Below are 20,000 nucleotides of genomic sequence, written 5' to 3' on the forward strand. Positions count from 1 at the left end.
TTGAGCATTCTACTCTCTCTCACTCTCTCTCTCTCTCTCTCTCTCTCTCTCTCTCTCTCAGATCAGTGCTACTTCCTGTTCATAGCTTTAATTCCTAAGCAGTCAGGATATGTTCAGATATATACAGCAAACTCTGTCAGGATTCTGAGGACCTCACTAGCTGTTTGGTTTGGATTACTGTCCACATCTGGATTGGGAGGTGTAATGTTATCCAGATAACAAATCAGCAGTGTGTTCTACATTGGGTCACATTGAGACTTTTCTGCACCGAGCAGCAAAACCCTCCAGCTCTGGATCTCAGGATGGCGGTATGGTTTTGTCGATTCTTTGAAAAAGAAATGGATAAAAACTAATTTGACAATCACAGCAGCCTAAGAAAACTCTTCATCTGAATATTCATAAATATTCAGTCACGAATTTGATCTTAACTGACTAAACTCTGTGTGATCTTGAAACTCTCTCCTAACTGAGGAGGAAGTTTGAGGACAAAGTAAGTGTCAGAGTGTTTTTGAAGTGAAGTTTTTAGAGATTAGTCTGTCTGCTGGTGATGGTTTAATGGACTTTTTAATTGTATGAGTTACAGTAGTTTAACAGAGACTGTTCGGTCAGCAGTTGAGACATTCGAGAGACATTACTGAAGACATGGATGCTGTGAAGGACTGTAAGAATGAGTGTCAGAAGGAGTTGGCCAGTATGCTGAGCTGCTTTTTCGGCTTGATCACCGGCTCATTTGCCCGAGGTACTTACTGTGCTTTACTTCTTTGCTCTGTCTCTCTCCATTCTTTTCAACTTTTTGAACTCCTCATTCTCTTATACTGCACTTTATGAAGTCTCTGCACAAGGGAAGTTTTATAACTGTTTCCTTTTTTATGGATACATTCTAAATGCATAAATTTGCATAGTTTTATATTAAATTATGCTGAAAAACGTCATTCAAAATATATTTTCTGTAAACAACAGTGGATTTTTAAACAGTTTTTACAGTTAAAATAGTAAATAGCAGTAAATATAAGTAATGAAGAAATTAAGGCATTATTTATGGACAGGCAGGTCGATAATTGTCCTCTGTGATGTTTTTATTTGCTGATGGTGTGATTTGCGCAGATCCGTTCTTCTACAGGACACTGATTCAGTGTAAAACAGTCTCTGGCAGTTATGCTGTGTTGTTGCAGTGTTACGCTGTCACTGTGACTATGTTTGTGTGTGTAACAGGAGCCCTTTAACTTTCACCAAGTACCAAGACATTGTTCTGTGTCACTGCTGGTCAAAGGACAGATGTTCAGTTTGTCCTGTCTTTTCCTTTGGTACCACTGAGACTTTAGGGCATGTTCACAATGCTCTTTTCCAATGAAAACGGATGGCGACCATGACTGTCAAGCTCCAAAACGCCATGTTCTTCACTGTGTGTGCTGAATTACACCACAGATCGAGACAGAGAGACTGAGTCTATTTCAGTTCCATTTGCACGTTCATATAGAGATGTGAACTCAGGGGTCAGGAGGGAATTAATAATTTCCATGCCCTGACAGAATCTAGCCATTTCTGCTCTGATTTTGGGTTGAAACAATGTGGAATGGATTCAAATAAGGCTAAATGTGTTCAAATGGAGCTGAATGCTATTTGGGCCTAGTTCTTATAGACCTTAACCTTCAAAAAATAGCAGAAAACCCCTTCAGCAGAAAATATTAGCCACATTTTATAAATCTTCCACATTGGTGTCCTTGAGCTCTGCACAGGTCTAAATCATGAGCCTCAAAATATGAAGATTATTTGATTGGAAATCGAATAAACAAAAATATAATAGCTTTTGAAAGGATTTTTTATTTTTTTTTGCATAAAAAGAGTCTGGTTTCAACGGTTCACAGTGTAATCCTCCAAAATTGAATGGTAATAGCGTCTTGGACAATCTCAGAAAGAATCTGCTTGATTTTATAGTGCTGTTAAATCAAATTGATTTTCAATATATCTATCAATATCTGTTTGATATATTCTCTTGACATGCATTTTTTTTTCTTTTTTCTTTTTTCTGTGCGACAGGAAAAGAAATTGCGGCGTCAGCAGGGGAAGTTCAGGTTAAGCAACATAATATGATCATAAGTCTTGCTAACTAAGCATTTATATGTCCCTTAAATAGTCAGATCGACTCAATCTGTTGTCTCATGTTTCAGTGGCCTTCAGCCAGGTCAACAACCAAGACACAATATGTGACTGTCATGAAAGTATCACAAGAGTCATTGATGCACTAGTGCCTCACAGTGGACAGAGTAGTCCATTACACCACACACTACTGACATCAAGAATTTAAAAAGCTTGGGGTCATTAAGATTTGTATATATTTTTATTTTTATTTATTTGTATATTAAGAAATTAAGTTATTCAGCAAAGATGCAATGAATTGATCAGAAGTGACAATAAAGACCTTTAGAACGTTGCAAATATTTCTATATGCTGTTCTTTTGAACTTTCTATTCATGAACAATCCTGAAAAATGTATCACAGTTTCCACAAAAATGTTGAAATAATTAATCTGTTGAAATGAGCATTTTAGAATGATTTCTGAAGGATGGTGTGACATTGAAGACTGGAGCAGGATTATTATTGTTAACTAAAAGTATCAAAACTTTTTGTTAAAATGTTCTATTTAATTTTTGTTTGAAACAGCTGAAATACAATCAAATATAAATAAATAAATAAATATAATATAAATATTAGATGAAAAATGTAAACTAAAGAAAGAAATGAAAAATGTTGCCTTGACAACTGAGTGAAATAAGTTTAAGATGAAAAGTAGGAAATAAATAAAAACTGGAAGCAGAAAAAAATCTACTGAACTAAAACTAAAACGGAAATAAAAAATAATAAACCTAAACAGTAATACAAAATAGTAAACCAAACAAATAATATTAGTTAAAAAAAAAGCACACATCAAAATTATTTAAACCTCAACTAAAATTAAAAAAGAAAACTGAAAATATTAAATAAAAGCTAATTCAAAATATTAATAAAACTATAATGGTACATAAATAATACAAACTGGACTGGAGTAATTGCCATCACAGCAATCAATTACATTTTAAAATATATTCAAATAGAAAATTAATTTGAATTGTAATATTATTATACAGTATTACTGTTTATGCTGTATTTTTAACCAAATAAAGGCAGCCTTGGTGAACATAAGAGACTTCTTTCAAAAAACATACTGTTACATTTTCTGTATTTAATTAATGATATTTAAAATATACAAAACTATTAAATTATACATTTAATTTGTAATAAATAAATATAATTTGAATTCATGGATTGATAAAATAATTAAATTCAAACAATAATTGGCAGGCCCCCAGCTGTATCACTGTTAAAGAGCCCTGTCCTAAATTGTACATACTTACTTATGTAACTGGCTCTAAAAAAAACAGCATATGCACTTTTTTAAAGGGGTCCTATTATGCTCTTTTACAAAGTCTTGATTTTGTTTTGGGGGTGTACTAGAACAGGCTCTCATACTAGGTTGTTCGAAAAACACATTATTTTTCACATATTTTACATTATTACAACACCTCTCTATCTTTTTTTAATGCTCAAACAGTAACATTACAGACTAACTAAAGTTGAAAAAGTGAAAAAGCAAAACAGGACCCCTTTAAAGATGCTTTGGTCTGTGCTCGACACAGGGGTCTTGAAGCACATCTGTTTTATTCATATACTCATATTAATATGTTCACCTCTTTGAGGAAAAAAACTTTCAAGCATAGGCCACAGGAGAGAGAGTGTGTGTTGTGTTTTAAGTGAAAGGTCACAGTAGCGCTGGATCTTTGAAGTGTCTTTCTCCCTCACATGTATCTGTATCTGAATGTTTGACCTATAGTCACCAAACAGACTGCTCAATGTGCTTTTTGACACACACTCATATACACACACACAGACACCGAGGTAGTCACCTGCTTTCTTGGAGAAAATCTGGTTCATGATCATTGTGGTTCACGTTTGTAACGAATCTGGTGTGGTTTCTGTAGCAGTCTATTATGGGGAGCATGATGGTTACGCTCTCTTTAGAAGCGCGACGGCGTTTCTCGAGACCCAGCATCCTGGCTGATTGTCATCACAGTACGGCCCACTATCACCGCTCAGGTAATGCTCATCAGAACAACACTGTCTTTGAACTGTCTGTGTTTTGTCACTTTAGTTTGGCATGTTCAGTTTGGCATAAATTGGACAGATTACAGCATTACTTTTACAGTAAAATTATTAGAAAACATTTTTTTTTCATGTGTTCATTGTATGTTTATTATTTCAAGTTGACTATATTACATAGAACAAATAAGGATGAAAGCAGAATGTAGCTGAGAGATGAAGTCAATCAGTATCAAAACCATTATTTTATTTTTTTATTATGAACTTAATGGAGAGAATTATTCATTGAGATAAATTATGCAAAACAAAATGGTAACGATACACTTTCTTGATGTGGAAAAAGAAAAAAAAATTATTTGGAAAATGAATGTTATAAAATTTGGGTTATAACTAGGCTGTCAAATTAACACTTTAATTTAGTATTTAATTAATTTTTTTAGATAACATATAATGCAATAAATAATGCATTAAAATTGGTCAGTAGTCAAAGATGTCCATCTGCACATTTTAGCTATAAATCTAAATTTTGATTGGATGAGCCATAGTCAAATAGCAGTAAAATGTAAAATGACTTTAAACACACACAGGAAGCGACATTTTATTTTTCAGTTTATTTTGACATTTATTAATACTTTTTATTTGTTGAACATTGATATCTTTTGTGAGGGTGCTGTTGCTGCATTTTAGGAAAGCTAAATCCATATGAGTCTGTGGGTCCCACTTCATATTAGGTGCCTTTAAGTACTATGCACTTATGTAAAAAATAATCAATTATTTGGAACAATGTACTTATTATATTCATGTTGTATTACATATCACTTTGGGGTGGCACACAGTTAAGGTTAGGGACAGGTTTGGTAGTTTGGTTAGGCTTAAGTGTGGGTTAATTTGTAGGATAGGGTCAGCAGTGTGATTATAGATGTAACTACAGAAATTACATGTAATTACAGAAAAGTATTTTTAAATACAAGTACAATTTAAAAACATGTAAGTACACAATAAGTGCATAAACGTAAGTACATAGTAGGTAAAGACTCTTTATGTTAAGTTTGCCAGTCTGTGCATTACAATGATTATACCATCACTCAAAATTCTCATAAATGTCTGGAAATTGAGTCCCCCCTTGATAAAGGCTCTCATAGACTGACTGTCTCTCAGTAGCGGAGGGGATCAGGCTCTGGTAGACAGAGCTCATCCTGACACTGGTGTTTTCTTGTACTGCTGACGATGAGTGGTGCTCATCCTAAACACAAGAGAACCGCTCAATTCTACAGAATCTTGCTCATATGAGTATCTTTGAAGATAAAGCTCTCTTTTTGCTATTACTCTACTGTACTTGCTTTTATGTTTTCTGGTCCGCTGTCTGGATTAGAAGTGTTGCGCACCTCCAGTGTGACTTCACCTGTTCAAAAGAGCAGTTACTATTTTCTGTGTTAAAAAGGAAGTTAATCATTGTAATTATTATAATAATATTTGACCTGTTTTACAGTTTTGCCTGCATCTCGTGGAGAATCCATGAAAGCAATGAAACAAAAACACCATCACAATAATAGCACAGATGCAGTATAGCATATAACTGATCCATTCTAAAAACAATAATAAAACTGATTAGCATTGCCGCTCGTGATTTTAACCTCATGCCCCTGTTATACACACAGCATACAGTGTGATCCAAAAAAACATTTATACCTCTAAATAAACAGGTTTGGGATTTTTATAAATGCAAAAGAAAAATTATGATGTAAAATTACTAAGAAGTACTTTCTAGGCCACTAGTCAAGTAAGTACGTGATCATGGAACTCTGTACAGATGGTCAGATTTTTTATATTTACAGTGAAGCTCAAAATGCTCTTTGGATCATCTCAAATCATGCTAGAGGACATGATCATCAGGTTGTTTTTATTTGTCAATAAAGCAAATAAGTACAAATAAAGTTTAAGAAATTCTGAAATTCAACTCAGTTTAGACTGTTTGCTGATAACAGACAGTCATTTGTAATTAAAGTGTGTAAAATTACCAAAACGTGCAAAATACAAGTGTTCTCAGACTTTTGTACCCCACTGTATGTTTTCTCACAATGCATCAGCATCTTCACTGTACCCAAGTGTTATTTTTAAAGACTGTAGCTCTGAAAATACTGCAGAATGACTATGAAGTATTTTGAGCTGAGAATGACAGATGGAGCGTGTAAATATGAACATACGTGTTACAGACAAAATGGGTGCAGATGAAGTTTGGTTCCGTGAGAGGTAAAATGCTGGTGCCTCTGTGGTCCAAACCACTTGTGGAAAGGCAGCAGATATGCAAAAAATAAATAAAGAGTATAAACAAAAAATAAATGAAGATCTTTTCAAGTAATAATCAAGGAAGCATGTTTTGAGAACAACAAATTGATTGTTAACAGTAAAAAGGAATAATTCATCCAAAAATGCAAATTATTTAATCTTGTATTAATCTTCATGTTTCATGCTTCATTTTTTTCCAGCACAATAAAAATGACTATAATTTGGAACAACATGAGCGTGAGTAAATAACAGAATTTGCATTTTGGAGTGTTCATTGAAGAGAATTACTTTGGGTTAAATGCTCTAGATATTTTGCAATTTGCAATATAAGCAATTATGGAAGTCTGCCATATAAGTCTATTAGCATATTCAAACCAACCACAAAGACAAGCGTGCATGCAGCATTTCATACTTTAGGACTAAAGCATCATTGGCAGATATTTAAATAAAAAAATCAACCAATAAATAAATAAATTATTGTGCAAGAATAATGGATACTCACTTGCAGTAGGAAATCTGAGTAATGACAAAGCTCCTTACTACTATAAGAGCTTCAGAATGTCTTTTCACCTTTGGGCGAAAAGAGACCCAAACATACAGTGCACCCCTTCTCACTGAATTCAGACAAGAATCAGACCTACAGAGACCTACAGACATTGATAGATAGATAGTCATTTCCGAAGACTACTGTCATGACTACTTTTGGATGGCAGCCAGTCTCAGAAAGATGCTTCTTGCCAATATAACAGTGTAGTTACAACACCAATACTAATAATGCATGAGTCACTGTACTTTATTACAAACAAAAAACATCACAAACATTGATCCTTCCCAAAAGCTTTGTGCAGTAATGTGTCTTGTCCAACAGAGGGCCTTGTAGGACATTTACTGTCATCTCAACTACAGTACAGTTGGCTTTTGTGGACGGGAAATCAGGAAAATAAAGTGTTCAGTTATCTATGTTCCTGTTCAACTTTTTCTTCAGGGACCTAGTTGGAAAGAATACCAAGAAGACTAGCACCAAAATAACTTAAAATTCAAGAAAAAAAAAAAGATTAAAATGTAACAGTTCCTTAAGAACGAAATGTATAGTTCTAACTAATAATTTAACCTAATAACTCTGGGTTTTCTTTGATGTTGCAGTCTGCTTCTAATGAGCGTGAAGTGCAGAGATTTGTAAATCCATTTAATATTTATACAAATGTATCCAGCATAGAAAATGTACAGTACAAAGAAAAAAGTCTACAGATTCTGTCTGGGCCTAATGATGGTTATTTTATATGTAACTGTTATTATTTTATATGTAAATGTTACATATTAACGTCACTGGAAAATGGATGAATCCTTGGCTAATCAGAAGTAATTAGTAATTTCCTCCGATCAATGGAAGCCCATCCTGGATCCCTGATCTTTGTTTGTTGTTGTAAAAGTTATGTTGTCAGTACATTCCAGGGTGTTTTTATCATTAAAAAGTCGATCCATCACACCTCATTAAAAGGGAGGGAGAGACAGAGAGAGCACTTCTGTCGAGTCTGAAGACTCAAAGAGCAGGGCCGTGTTTGGCCTCAAGAGTGCTTATGTATTAAATAGAGGACCGGCTGCCTTATATCAAGTTTCATTTCTGTTCGTGCAGAGTTACTGAACATATAGAGGGAAAGTGCTGTGTTTGTATACATTGAGGGATCGTTTTGCCAGACTATTCCTTCATAGTATTGGCCCTTATGCTGTTTTGCTTGCTGTGAATGAATACTGCAGCACTGATGGACAAATCCAAATTTTGCCATTTGTAATTGGAGTGCATCGGATCAATATTCGGAAGAACACCTGGTTTTAACTCATGAAATGAAAAGAGAGGCATGGATTTGTTCAAATTACATTTGAAAAGAAAATCTATGCTCTTTTCCAAGCATCTATGCCAAGCTTTCAGATTGTACCATTGTTTTTCTAATGCTCGTGTTCAGGTTCAGTGAGTTATGTTAGGCCATAGTGTCTTGTCAGCAAAAGCTTCATGCTTGAGCTCCTATTAAGAAGTGTTCATCTAATGGCATTACTGGAACCTGCCCCGTACTCCTAAAAGCTCAACATTAATTCCTATACACAACAAGCACTGACGCCAGCCATAAATACAGCAGCTTAGTCAGAGCATGCATTATAATGGTGAAAGTGAGGCATTGCTTCTTCTTTGGTTCTTCTTCGACTACTTCGACTTGGTAGTATCCGGATTTAAGGTCCATGACAGAGAACCATTTAGCACCACTAAGTGCTGAGAAAGTCTCCTCTATGTTGGGAAGGGCATATGCATCTTTTATCGTGCGCATATTAAGGAAACAGGATAGAAATATCAAGGGTTACACAGCCATCATAATAGTGAAAAAATATGTACGTATGTATGTATGTATGTATGTCACGCCCATGGACTGTCAGTGTGTTTGTTTTCCTCCCCATGTGCTCCCAGTGACCTAGTTTTTCCCTAGTCTAATTAGTCATTTGATCCACCTGTGTCTTGTCAATTACCCTCCTTTTGTTGTATTTAAAGTGTAGTCTGCCACATGTTTCCTTGTCGGGTCTTGAACGTCCATGTTGTGCTATGTGTGTCTCCAGCCAGCCCTGTGTTACCCATGGTGTGTTTATTAAATACTGTTGATTGTGAGTATCCCTCGTCTCCTCGTTCCTCGCTCCTTACAGTAGGCAATTGTGACACAAAACAATAATAGTATCATAAATGTTGAATCCATGCTATTTTCTAAGTCTTCGAACGGTTCATTTCATGGGAAACTCATTCAAACTAGTTTAGAACTGAAGTCATTGAAAAGATCTGACTCAATTAAAATGGTTTGTTCATGAATCAACCAAATGTAACAATAATATGAAGTGCTCCCAGTGACCTAGTTTTTCCCTAGTCAAATTAGTCATTTGATCCACCTGTGTCTTGTCAATTACCCTCGTTTTATGTTGCATTTAAAGTGTAGTCTGCCCCATGTTTCCTTGTCGGGTCTTGAATGTCCATGTTGTGCTACGTGTGTCTCCAGCCAGCCCATGTGTTACCTTGGTGTGTTTATTAAAGACTGTTGATTGTGAGTATCCCTCGTCTCCTCGTTCCTCGCTCCTCACAGTAGGCAATCGTGACAGAAGACCCGACCTAGACAAAAAGTATAACTGAGTGTTCCCCCTCCGTTCTGTTTCTGCGTTTTATTCAGTGTTTTTTTTTTCTGTTTCTCCCCCATGGAGCGTGTAAATATCCCGCCCAGAGTACCTCCTCCTCCTGCTGGAGCAGGGGGAGAGCTCGCTCAAGGGCCAAACCAGACTGTTTCTGGCCATCGCCCATCTCACCAGCTACCCAGACGATGCGCTCTGCACGTTCTACAATGCCAGCTCCGCGGGTCTGCCAGTCTCCATCTTCGGCATGGCTGGAGAATCCCTGGCCTCCGCCTTGGCCCGTCGACCCAGCGGCTCCTCCATGGCTCCTAGCTCCCTCCTCTCCGCCATGGCCCGTCAGTCCACTGGCTCCACCGGGCTCCCTCGTCCCTCCGGCTCCACCTTGGTCTGTTGTCGACCATGTGTCGCCTCGTCCCTCCATCCCTCAGGCTCCGTCAGGCTCCTCCTTCCCTTCGGCTGCTCCTCGGTCCTCTGTCGCTCCGGCTCCACCGCGGCCTTCCGGATCCCCACCTCCGACATCGGTCACCTGAGCCACCTGTTCCACCTCGACCCTCCGGATCCTCCTCGTCACCCTGGCTCATTGGTTCTCCGTCTCCTCCTCGGGCTCCTCCGCCGCCTGCTCCGCCACAGTCGGTCAGCCCCCTGGAGTCATCAGCCCTTCCTCCACCATGGCTCCTCCCTCCATCGGCTCCACCGTGGGTCGCCGTTATGGCTGTGGCCTGGGTCCCGTTTGGCTCCTCCTGCTCCAAGTCCCTCTGGTCTCCGCCCTGGCTCCTCCCTCCATCGTCTCCACCATAGACTCTGTCTGCCGGCCCCCTCCCGGGTATCCATCCTCCTCCCGAGCCTCCTCCCAAGTTCCCACCCAGTCCTCCCTATGTTGTTTCTATGGCGCGAGGACGCGCCTTCCGGGAAGGGGCGATATGTCACGCCCATGGATTGTCAGTGTGTTTGTTTTCCTCCCCATGTTCTCCCAGTGACCTAGTTTTTCCCTAGTCAAATTAGTCATTTGATCCACCTGTGTCTCGTCAGTTACCCTCGTTTTATGTTGTATTTAAAGTGTAGTCTGCCCCATGTTTCCTTGTCGGGTCTTGAACGTCCATGTTGTACTACGTGTCTCCAGCCAGTGTTACCCTGGGTGTATTTATTAAAGACTGTTGATTCTGAGCATCTCTCGTCTCCTTCGTTCCTCGCTCCTCACAGTAGGCAATCGTGACAATGTACATATGTTTTTGATAGGATTTTTAGATTTAGATTTTTAGGGTGATTTTAATGTGCTTAACCTCTTATCAAAATATCCTAATGCAATTTCTGTCTTTATTTGCAACCAATCTAAAGATAAAAGTGGGTCAAATAAGAATTCTAAGAATTCACTAGGATTCTACTGGACCATTTTGTGATTTGTCTTTATTTTCTTCAGATTATTGTTTCCCAATTATGATAGAAATTAGATCAACTGAATTTCAAATTTTTTTTTGTATTTATCTAATTATCTATTTATCTATTCTAATTATCTATTTATCTTTTACTGTTTTATTGTATTGTGATTATTGTTTCCAAATTGTGATTGAAATTTGTTTTGTTTTGTGTGTGTGTGTGTGTGTGTACTGGTTTATATATCCTGGTGGGGACTTAAACCTGACTACACACAGACTCATGGGGACTCGTGTCACGGTTTTTTGAAAATCTAAAAATGCAGAAAGTTTCCTGTGAGGGGTAGGTTTAGGGGTAGGGTTGGTGTAGGGCAATAGAATATACGGTCTGTACAGTAGAAAAACCATTACGCCTATGGAGAGTCCCCACAAGGATAGCTGACCAGACGTGTGTGTGTGTGTGTGTGTGTGTGTGATTTCTATCATAATTTGGAACAAACCAAAGATCAAAAATGGATCAAATGAGAATCCAGTAGAACTCAGAACCAGTTTTTTCATTCATTCAGGATATTTTTTTCCAAATATGAAAAGTGTAATGACATTTTTTCCTCAAAAAATCCTGATGTAATTTGAATCATAATTTGGAACTTATACAAAAATACAAATGGATCAAATAAGAATCTACCAGAATTCTACTTCTAGTTCAATTCCTTTTACTAAATTAATTAATTAATTTAGTTAGTTCAAAACATGATATAAAGAGCATTGGCAATTAATTTACATTCCTTTAGAATTTTTATGAATTTTGTGAATTTTGTCTTCTGAAGGGTGTATTTTATCTTGAAGTGTATTATTCTTTATAATTTGAGGATGACATTTCAAAATTTAGATTTTTCCCAAAGATTACCAATGCATTTCAAATATTGTAGCACCACATTTCCTTTTTTTTTTTCTTTTTTTTCCTGTTTTCATTTCTGACATTCATCATCTTTTTATGGCTCTTTTAACAAGAAAAAGGAGGAGGAGGGGGTGGTGTGAGAGAAGATGAGCGGATGCTGGCAGTAGAAACAGCATTTGATCTCCTTGTGTTTGGTTGACTTAAAGCTACCATTAAGGCTTTATTGATTCCTTTATCTAACTGAGCTATTATAGCTCTCTCCTTTCCTCTCTCACTAAACTATAAACAGGAAAACCCGTAAGCTAATGTTATCTCCTCTGGTTGTCCCATTCCACGCAGAGGCCTTGCCTTGCTTCACTCGCGAAGTGCTTCAGATGGAACGGATATGTGGGTGGATGGAGGCTGGGAAATCGGTAGGGGAGGGCGTCCCTGGAATCTGATCCCCCTTGTATCTCTCCCTCTCTCCTGCTTTCTGCCCTGTTTGGAAATGTGACTTTTCCCCAAGTCCCCAGGCAGAAAGGAAGAGAGAAGAGAAAGGGAAAGGAAAAGAGAGAGAGAGAGAGAGAGAGAGAGAGAAAGGGATTGTGGTCAGAGAAAAAGGACCAGTTCTCACAAGGGTCTGACTTTGCATGCAGTCAAGGGTAGTGAGGCTTGGAAAGTGAGCGATGGATAAAAGAAGGGATGGAGTGGTCATAGATGAGCAGAGAAAAAGAGATACGGAAGAAGGGGTGGGATGGACAGAGAGGTGAAGATAAACTGCCCACTGCAGATTATTACGGGACAAGAGAGGGCAAGAGAAGCGAGGGAGGGAGGGAGGGAGGAAGAACACGAACTGTACAGTACAAGTTGAAAGAAGAGACAAAAGCACTTGATGCTGACTCTGAGGAAACAGACGAGGGAAAAGATGAGGGCGCTTGACTGACAGCAGAAACCCCGAGAAGGAGGAGACGAGTAACCGCATTCTTCAGGACCACTCCCAAGACGTATCACCGAACTTAATGGGCCATTTGAAAGGTTTGACGGGGGCTAAGAATTGAGAGCTTCAGGGAATTTGCACCCACTTAAAGACGGATCCACCCAATCTGTGAAGGATTGATGTATTTTTGCCACTGCCACAGGAAGTACCTTGTAGCTTTTTTGCAGATTTGCACCAACCTGGTGTAGCACGCAAGCAGGAGGCCACCGAACGCTTTGGATCAGGATTCCAGATGCCACCTCAGTGGTTGTCGCAGTGACCGAGGTAGTGCCAGATGTTGATCCTGCGTATAACTAAACTGAATATTACTTCAGTGACTTCTACGTAGACAAATTATTCCAGTTTTAGGCTGCCCATTAGTCTCAAATTTCTGTGTCAACATCAACAAAACCCGGATTTAAAAGCCACTTAGGACTTGAAATGAAATATGATCGTCTTAACAGCAAAATCAGCGCAGTGTGCCCGTAGCTTCCAAGTCGCAATTCCACATTGTACTCATCTGGATCTATTGAATGAATTTCCGTTCTCTTGTGCCTCCTGTCTCACACCAAAACATACACCTTTGAATCAACAATCTTGAATATCGCAGCGTCGTCGCAGCACTTCTTCACGGCAGAGTTTGAAATGCTCTTGTCTGTTGTTGACACTTGCAAATAACATTTGCGGCCCAGGATGGCTTTTACACATCTGGACTGTGTACAAGAACTGCAATCCAGCTCTTTATTTATGCGATGGGGCTTTCAAGAAGAATGACCTAACATGGAAACACTGACTTCTCTTCTCATCTCCAAAATGAGTATAACTAGACCAGACTCTTTTTCCCATGCACACTGCTAGCTTGACGTTCTGCCAAAAATATCCCCTGATTTTCCTTTTAAATATTCTTCCAAAGGAACTAATGAAATGAATCTTTCTTTTTGAGACACTCTGCGTCTGGCACCATGCTATATCGGCCAGTTGGCTTTGTCCCGTGTTAGTACACACACTAGCAAATTAATACTTCCAGTAGTTCTAGAAGTTCTTGTGTCGAAAGCCGTAAATCAGCGCAGTCATGGGTATTCAGGGAATGGAGCTGTTTGCCATCGGAGTGGTTATCATTTTGTTCGTGGCTGTTCTCAAACAGTTCGGCATTCTGGAGCCCATGTCACTGGAAGGTAATGAGCATTCTAGAACTGAGGTCCTCCCCTTTGTTGTCATGGTGATTTGCTTGACCAATGGGGCCCGTGAGGCTGGGGTTGCGTCAGGTGCATCCCAAAGATAGAGATAACAAATCTGATGATTCTTCTCTAGTAATGTTATGATGTTTGTGTTAAAGTGAAGGAAAAGCATTGTGCTTTTACAGTACTTTTGTATGCATACATCGATTGTTCCTGTTGAGTTTTCCCTGCTTGTGAGTTTTGAAGGTCATTGGGTCTTATGTGGCTGGTGGGAGAAAGTATGAAGTATTTTATCGCAACGTTTGCTGTGCTGTATGCAGACATAAACACAACAAATACATCTTACACCAGGTGTTACAGTGGGACTGCATCACCGGGATAGTTTGGGGACAACATTGTTCTTAGAAATGTAAAATCTGGCTTAACCTCATTTTGGGAATGATCTTAAAGGTAAAAAAAATTATTCATAAATAGAGCAAATAATATATTTTATTAAATTCTAAAAAGTTTATTTTAGGAGTAATCATAATTAATTTACATATTATTTGCCAATTATTAATTATAATTAGCTGATTGTTTTTATAAAAACAGTTGAAGGCTATTGTATATCCTCATTAAAATCAGCAGTTAGAAATAGAAGTGAAATAAATTTGACATGCTATATTCCATCTGACATTAAATTAAGTTGACATGTTATACTCCATCTAAAACTATTAACTGCAGCATTTTGTCAATTCTTTCATAATTATTATGCTTGCTGCTTTTATGACCTTATTAATTAGGAGACTAATTAATCTGTACTAAATGTTGCACTTAAAAAAAGGTGATTAAAATGGTGTAAAAACTGTGCTCAGTTAAATAAGAAAAAATTAAATATGAGAAATACAGGTGTTTCTTTATACATTTGTTAAAATTTAAACCCAAAATCTTGAATTTGATTTTTAAAAAAATGTTCATGGACTTACTGTATAACTACCTAAATAGCTGATTATATCTGTGTGAGTGTGTCTGTTATTAATGATAAATGTTATAGGAAACGTTTTATTGTTTAGGTTTATGATAGTATGTGATTTGTTTTGCACAAACGACATGTCCAGATTTTTTAAATTTTTTTTATTATTATTTACTACATACTCAAAGACAAGTAACTTAATGAGAATGTTATATTGGTGTCAGAAATACTGCATTCTCTCTCTCTCTCTCTCTCTTTCAAACACGAACACACACTTTCTCTCTTTGAATCAAAACCCAGTCTAACATTACCCTTCATTCATTATGTATGCTGTATTGAACAGGCTTTCTTTACGGCTACCTAAAAATGGGTCCGCTGGTCTCTGTACTGGGTCCTGAAGGGCACTGTCCAATTCCATCTCACCCCTCACTTCATCACAAGATCATATCCACCAATCATTTCTGAAAGTACAGATCAGAGTCAGCACCTTCATATACTGAAGATGCACTTCCTCTGGAGTCACAAAGCTTGAGATTGGAGATATTTTTATTTTCTCCACTGTTCTCCACATTTCGTCTATCGTCTGGTGGACGTGCCCTGTGTCGTGTCGCATCTTTGTTGTCTTGAATTGCTTAATATCAAGGCATAAAGAGTGAAGATTGGCCTACAACTATGTGAAATATTTGGCATCTGTGTGCTGTATTGTACATACATATTCTTGCTTGATTAATCTGTCTGTACAATTGTTTATTTTTGTCCGGTTTTCCTTAAATGGTCTTGACATTCGTGTCTCGTCTGTTTGACTTTCAGGAACAGAGGTGACTAGTCACTATTATTAACGAGAATCAATCTCCAACTATCAGTCTTTTTTTTCATTAAAAGTATCCTGATAAAAAAAAAAAAAACTTCATAGAGTCATGCATATTTTTGCAATAATTAATTGTAATCACTTTGAGTGGCTTAAGCTGGTCGTAGCTTTTCTCTAAACCGTATTGGGCTGGTCTGGTTTGTGTATTTTTATGAGTCTTTGACAACTTGTCAGCTGTCAGGCTGGGAAATCAGGGTAGACCAGATAAAACCACCTAAGACCAGCAGTTTTAAGGCTGGTTTATCCAGTTTTTTCAGCAAAGATATACGGTATATAGGTGCTAACAGTATAGGCATAACACATCACCTTTTATAACAGACAGTTATGCATATAAACACCTGATCATCTGGAAGTGTCTGAGTGCCTCCTGTAATCTATACATAAATCTTCTTCCAGTATTGGCCCATGAGCCGGACCACCCAACGAATCAGCAGGGGGCTATTTTTAGCTCAGTGGCATCACTTACTACAGCTCTGACTATTCCTGAGAGCCGTGTTTCAGGAGAGTGAAGTTTATTTTGGGCATCTGCTGGTGTGAATCTAATACGTAACTTTTGAAGGGAAGCGTGCGTAATGATCAGTATGTGCCAGCTCTGTTGCATGAGAGGAATATGATCTGTCAACTATTATTTTGTTCAACTTGCATGTTTCTGCTTCATAGTATAATGCAAATTGTCTGCTGTTGTGCACCGCAGACGAGAAGCATTGGCTACTAGAGGGCGATGTTTCTTTACATGATCTCAAACTCGGGTGATGAGCTCAGGCGAGAAACCAAGGGGTCAAGGTTTGGCTGGTTAGCGGAGATGGGTTAGCGTGGTTAGACATTCTGCTTCTAAAAAGCATTCATTTAGGGATTACAAATTGCAGCATTGTCTCTTGCTTCAGCATTAAAGGAATACAATGGATAATATATACTGCCATTCAAAAGTTATTTTTTTGCAAGAAATTAAGGCACACTTGCTATAAATTGATCAAAAAGGACAGTAAAGACATTTATGATGTTATAAATGATTTATATTTCAAAGAAATGCTCCCTTTGAACTTTCTATTAATTAAAGAATCCTGGATAAAAAAAATGTATCACTGTTTCCACAAAAAAATTTAGCGACTGTTTTCATTGATAATAAAATGTTTCTTGAGCAGCAAATCAGCCGGTTAGAATGATTTCTAAAGGATCATGTGACACTGAAGACTGGAGTAATGGCTGCTGAAAATTCAGCTTTGCCACCACAGAAATAAATTACATTTTAAAATATATTAAAACAGAAAACAGTTATTTTAAATTGTAATATTATTTCACAATATGAAATTTTTTTACTGTATTTTGATTAAATAAAAGACACTTCTTTCAAAAACATATTTTTAAAAAGTCCTAAAGACCCCAAACTTTAGAACAGTATAGCTAATGGTTTTGGTTGTCATAAATCTGTTGTGCATGACCAAATTTAAAAGATCACTCTTGGAAAGAGAGCACTGAATAACAATGCTGCCAATAGAAGGATAAATGAAGAACAGTCTCTGTAGATCACAGTCATATCACAAAGGCTGAAATACAGAGAGAACAATTAGTCGTGGGAAACTGGTTCACAAGACAGGGGAAGCAGGATTTAGGGCACCTTGTGAGTGTGCATCTGTTCTAACAACTTCAAATATTAGATGTCCATTCCAGACCAATCAAAGGCATAAAATCTTTTTCCTTTTGCCAGGGAACTTTCATTTGAACTGCAGTTCTGAGGACGAAGATGTACCTCAAAACATGATGATTTGCTGTGTTGACTCATTTGAAGCAGAAACAAGGTGTCTGTTTTTTATCATCATGTCAAAGTTCAAAATTCATGTTGGGGTTGTGTCTAAATCTAATTGGGACAACCTTGTCTCCTGAGTGGGAGTTTTCTCAATTCCCTTTGAAAATTGTGTCAGAGTGAACTTTTAAATAGATGTGAGAAGAACAGCGGCTAAGAAATAATGAGAGAGGAGAGTTACCAGCGTATATCTGGACTCCAAAGTCATTTTGGACACAAGACTAAGACAAGATGACATCAACATAAGATGCTTTTGCAGGTTTTATAGACTTTTCCAAAATGTGTGACAGATGTTTCTCGAAACAGGACAGCTGCCCATCTTTTTACTTCAATTATGTTATCGGCTTTCTAGGATACTTATGTTTCGTTTATGAAGCTTGTGGAATTAACATTCTAAAACAGGACTGAGCTGGAAGAACGAGACGTGCTGTGAAAGAGTGTTGAGGGACAGAGTGTCAGGATGAGTGTGAGATGGGAGACAGAGGGGTTACAGACTGTGGGCATTGTCTGCCTGGTCATCATGTTTCTCAAACTCATGCATCTGCTTGGACTCATAGACATTACTGAGACAGGTGAGAGAAAGAGAGAGAAAATAGCAAACATCATTTCAGGGATTGCAAAAATGGAGATATTGTTTATAGATGATATTTAGCGATTGTTTTCCTCTGTTGACAGCATTTGTGGCATTTCAGTTAAAATATCGAATCTTCCTTAAAACAAAATACATTTATTTGAGAGGCAAAGTTGCTTATAATATTCAGAGGATTTATCTTGAATGTAGTTGATTTTTCTTACCCGAAATAAAAACTCACTAACTCACTTTTGTTAGCTTGAAGCTTAAAACAAGAAAGCTAATATTTTAATGTAATTTAGTTTTAATGTATTATCAGTACTATACATATATTGTCTTATTGTCATGTTTTGCTTCTTAAATACATTTATATTGTATTAAGGATGTTTAGATATTTTTGTCTTTACTGGAAAACAAAAGTACTGATTGAGAAAAAGTGTTTTGTTTTATTTTTCGTTTTTGTTATTTTTCCATGTCTGGTAATCAACAGCATGCCAGATGGATTGTATTTAACTTGGAAAAGTATTATTTTTTTCTCCCAATTTTTGAGGCATTTTCCAGTTCTTTGCGTTTTCAAGAAATGTCTGTTTAGAACTAACTTTTGTTCCCTAAAGCATGACAGGATTATTTGCTCTGCTCTTTTAATATTATTTATATACTATTATAGTATTTATTAATATTAAAATTATTTTAATATTTTCCATTTAAAATGTAATTTAAATTGTAGTCATTTTGTTATGTGCTTTGATCATTTTTCATTTATATTTAGTTTATTTTAGTTTTAGTAATTTTAGTATTTTTATTAGTTGTCAAAGCAACATTCCTAGTTTTTGTTTAGGTTTTTAAAAGTAGTTTTTCATCTAATATTTTTGTTTTATTTCAACTTCATTTCAATTAACACGATTAATTAAAGTACTATGACGATTTGAATAGTTTTAGTTAACAGTAACAAAACTGATACTGTAGTTTCTCCTCCTCCATCAATTTGCTCAAATTTGCATCAATTTGCAAAGTGATTGCTCTATTTTTTGATTTGACCGTTTCTCTCTTTTTTCTTTTCTCACTCTCTCTGACCCTTTCTGTCCTCCTTGTGCCTCCCTATATATCTCACTTTTTATCTGTTTTTGTAAAGACGGTGAGTGTAAGCACCTGTCTACTTTAGTCTCTTCTGTTTGTTATTTGGTCTATCTCCTTTTCTTTTCGTGGGGTGCTTTCTTCATTATGTGATTGACTCATATCCAAACACTAGCAGAGCTCCGAAGAAACAAATACTTAAATCCAGCAATGATAATTACTGTAGTCTAACAGTATGGGAACCCTAAATTAAAGTCATTCGCATTGACATCAAGAGTCAGTTACATTGGAAAAAGAAAGTGATACCCTGTCTATCAAACCTCCATTTCTTTCTCTTTCCTCTTCCCGCACATCTTTGACTTTTATGCTAACTCTTTTGCTTTTACTCCCCTTTTTCTTCCTCTTTCTCTCCTCGCAACCACTGTCTCCCTCTTTGAAATGCTCTCTCACCCCATCCCGTCCTGCATCCCATAAACTCACCCCTTTCCTGACCCCTTCCCTCTCTATCTCTCTGCTTTCCTCCTCTTCCTCTCTCTTTTTTTGCACTTTCTCTCCCATAGACAGCAGTGACAGTGACCTCGAGCTGTCCACGGTGCGACATCAGCCTGAGGGTCTGGAGCAGCTGCAGGCTCAGACCAAATTCACCAAGAAGGAGCTGCAGTCCCTTTATAGGGGCTTCAAAAACGTGAGTATCTGTGCAAGAGAGGGAACAAAAATTAGGTAGTTAATGTTTGTGGTCGGTTGTTTACTTTTTGTG

The 20,000-nt window shown here is 37.4% G+C and overlaps 1 protein-coding gene across 5 annotated transcripts in view; it reads left to right on the top strand.

Moving 5' to 3' along the window:
• Positions 1-20,000, top strand: part of LOC107753121 (calsenilin-like) — a 68,655-nt gene that overhangs the window by 36,767 nt on the left and 11,888 nt on the right. Inside the window, exons 1-3 of one of the 5 annotated variants that reach the window (XM_016569241.1) lie at positions 447-739; positions 19,302-19,304; positions 19,804-19,928. In XM_016569241.1, coding sequence (XP_016424727.1) covers positions 643-739; positions 19,302-19,304; positions 19,804-19,928 — 225 coding nt within the window. In that variant the 5' untranslated portion in view covers positions 447-642. Of the gene's footprint in view, positions 1-446; positions 740-17,793; positions 18,171-19,301; positions 19,305-19,803; positions 19,929-20,000 lie in introns of those variants that run through there. The other 4 variants (XM_016569239.1, XM_016569237.1, XM_016569240.1 and 1 more) reach the window with 4 other exon arrangements.

Source organism: Sinocyclocheilus rhinocerous, unplaced genomic scaffold, assembly GCF_001515625.1.
Source record: "Sinocyclocheilus rhinocerous isolate Xijiao unplaced genomic scaffold, SAMN03320098_v1.1 scaffold20, whole genome shotgun sequence".
In the NCBI taxonomy this organism is placed as follows: domain Eukaryota; kingdom Metazoa; phylum Chordata; class Actinopteri; order Cypriniformes; family Cyprinidae; genus Sinocyclocheilus; species Sinocyclocheilus rhinocerous.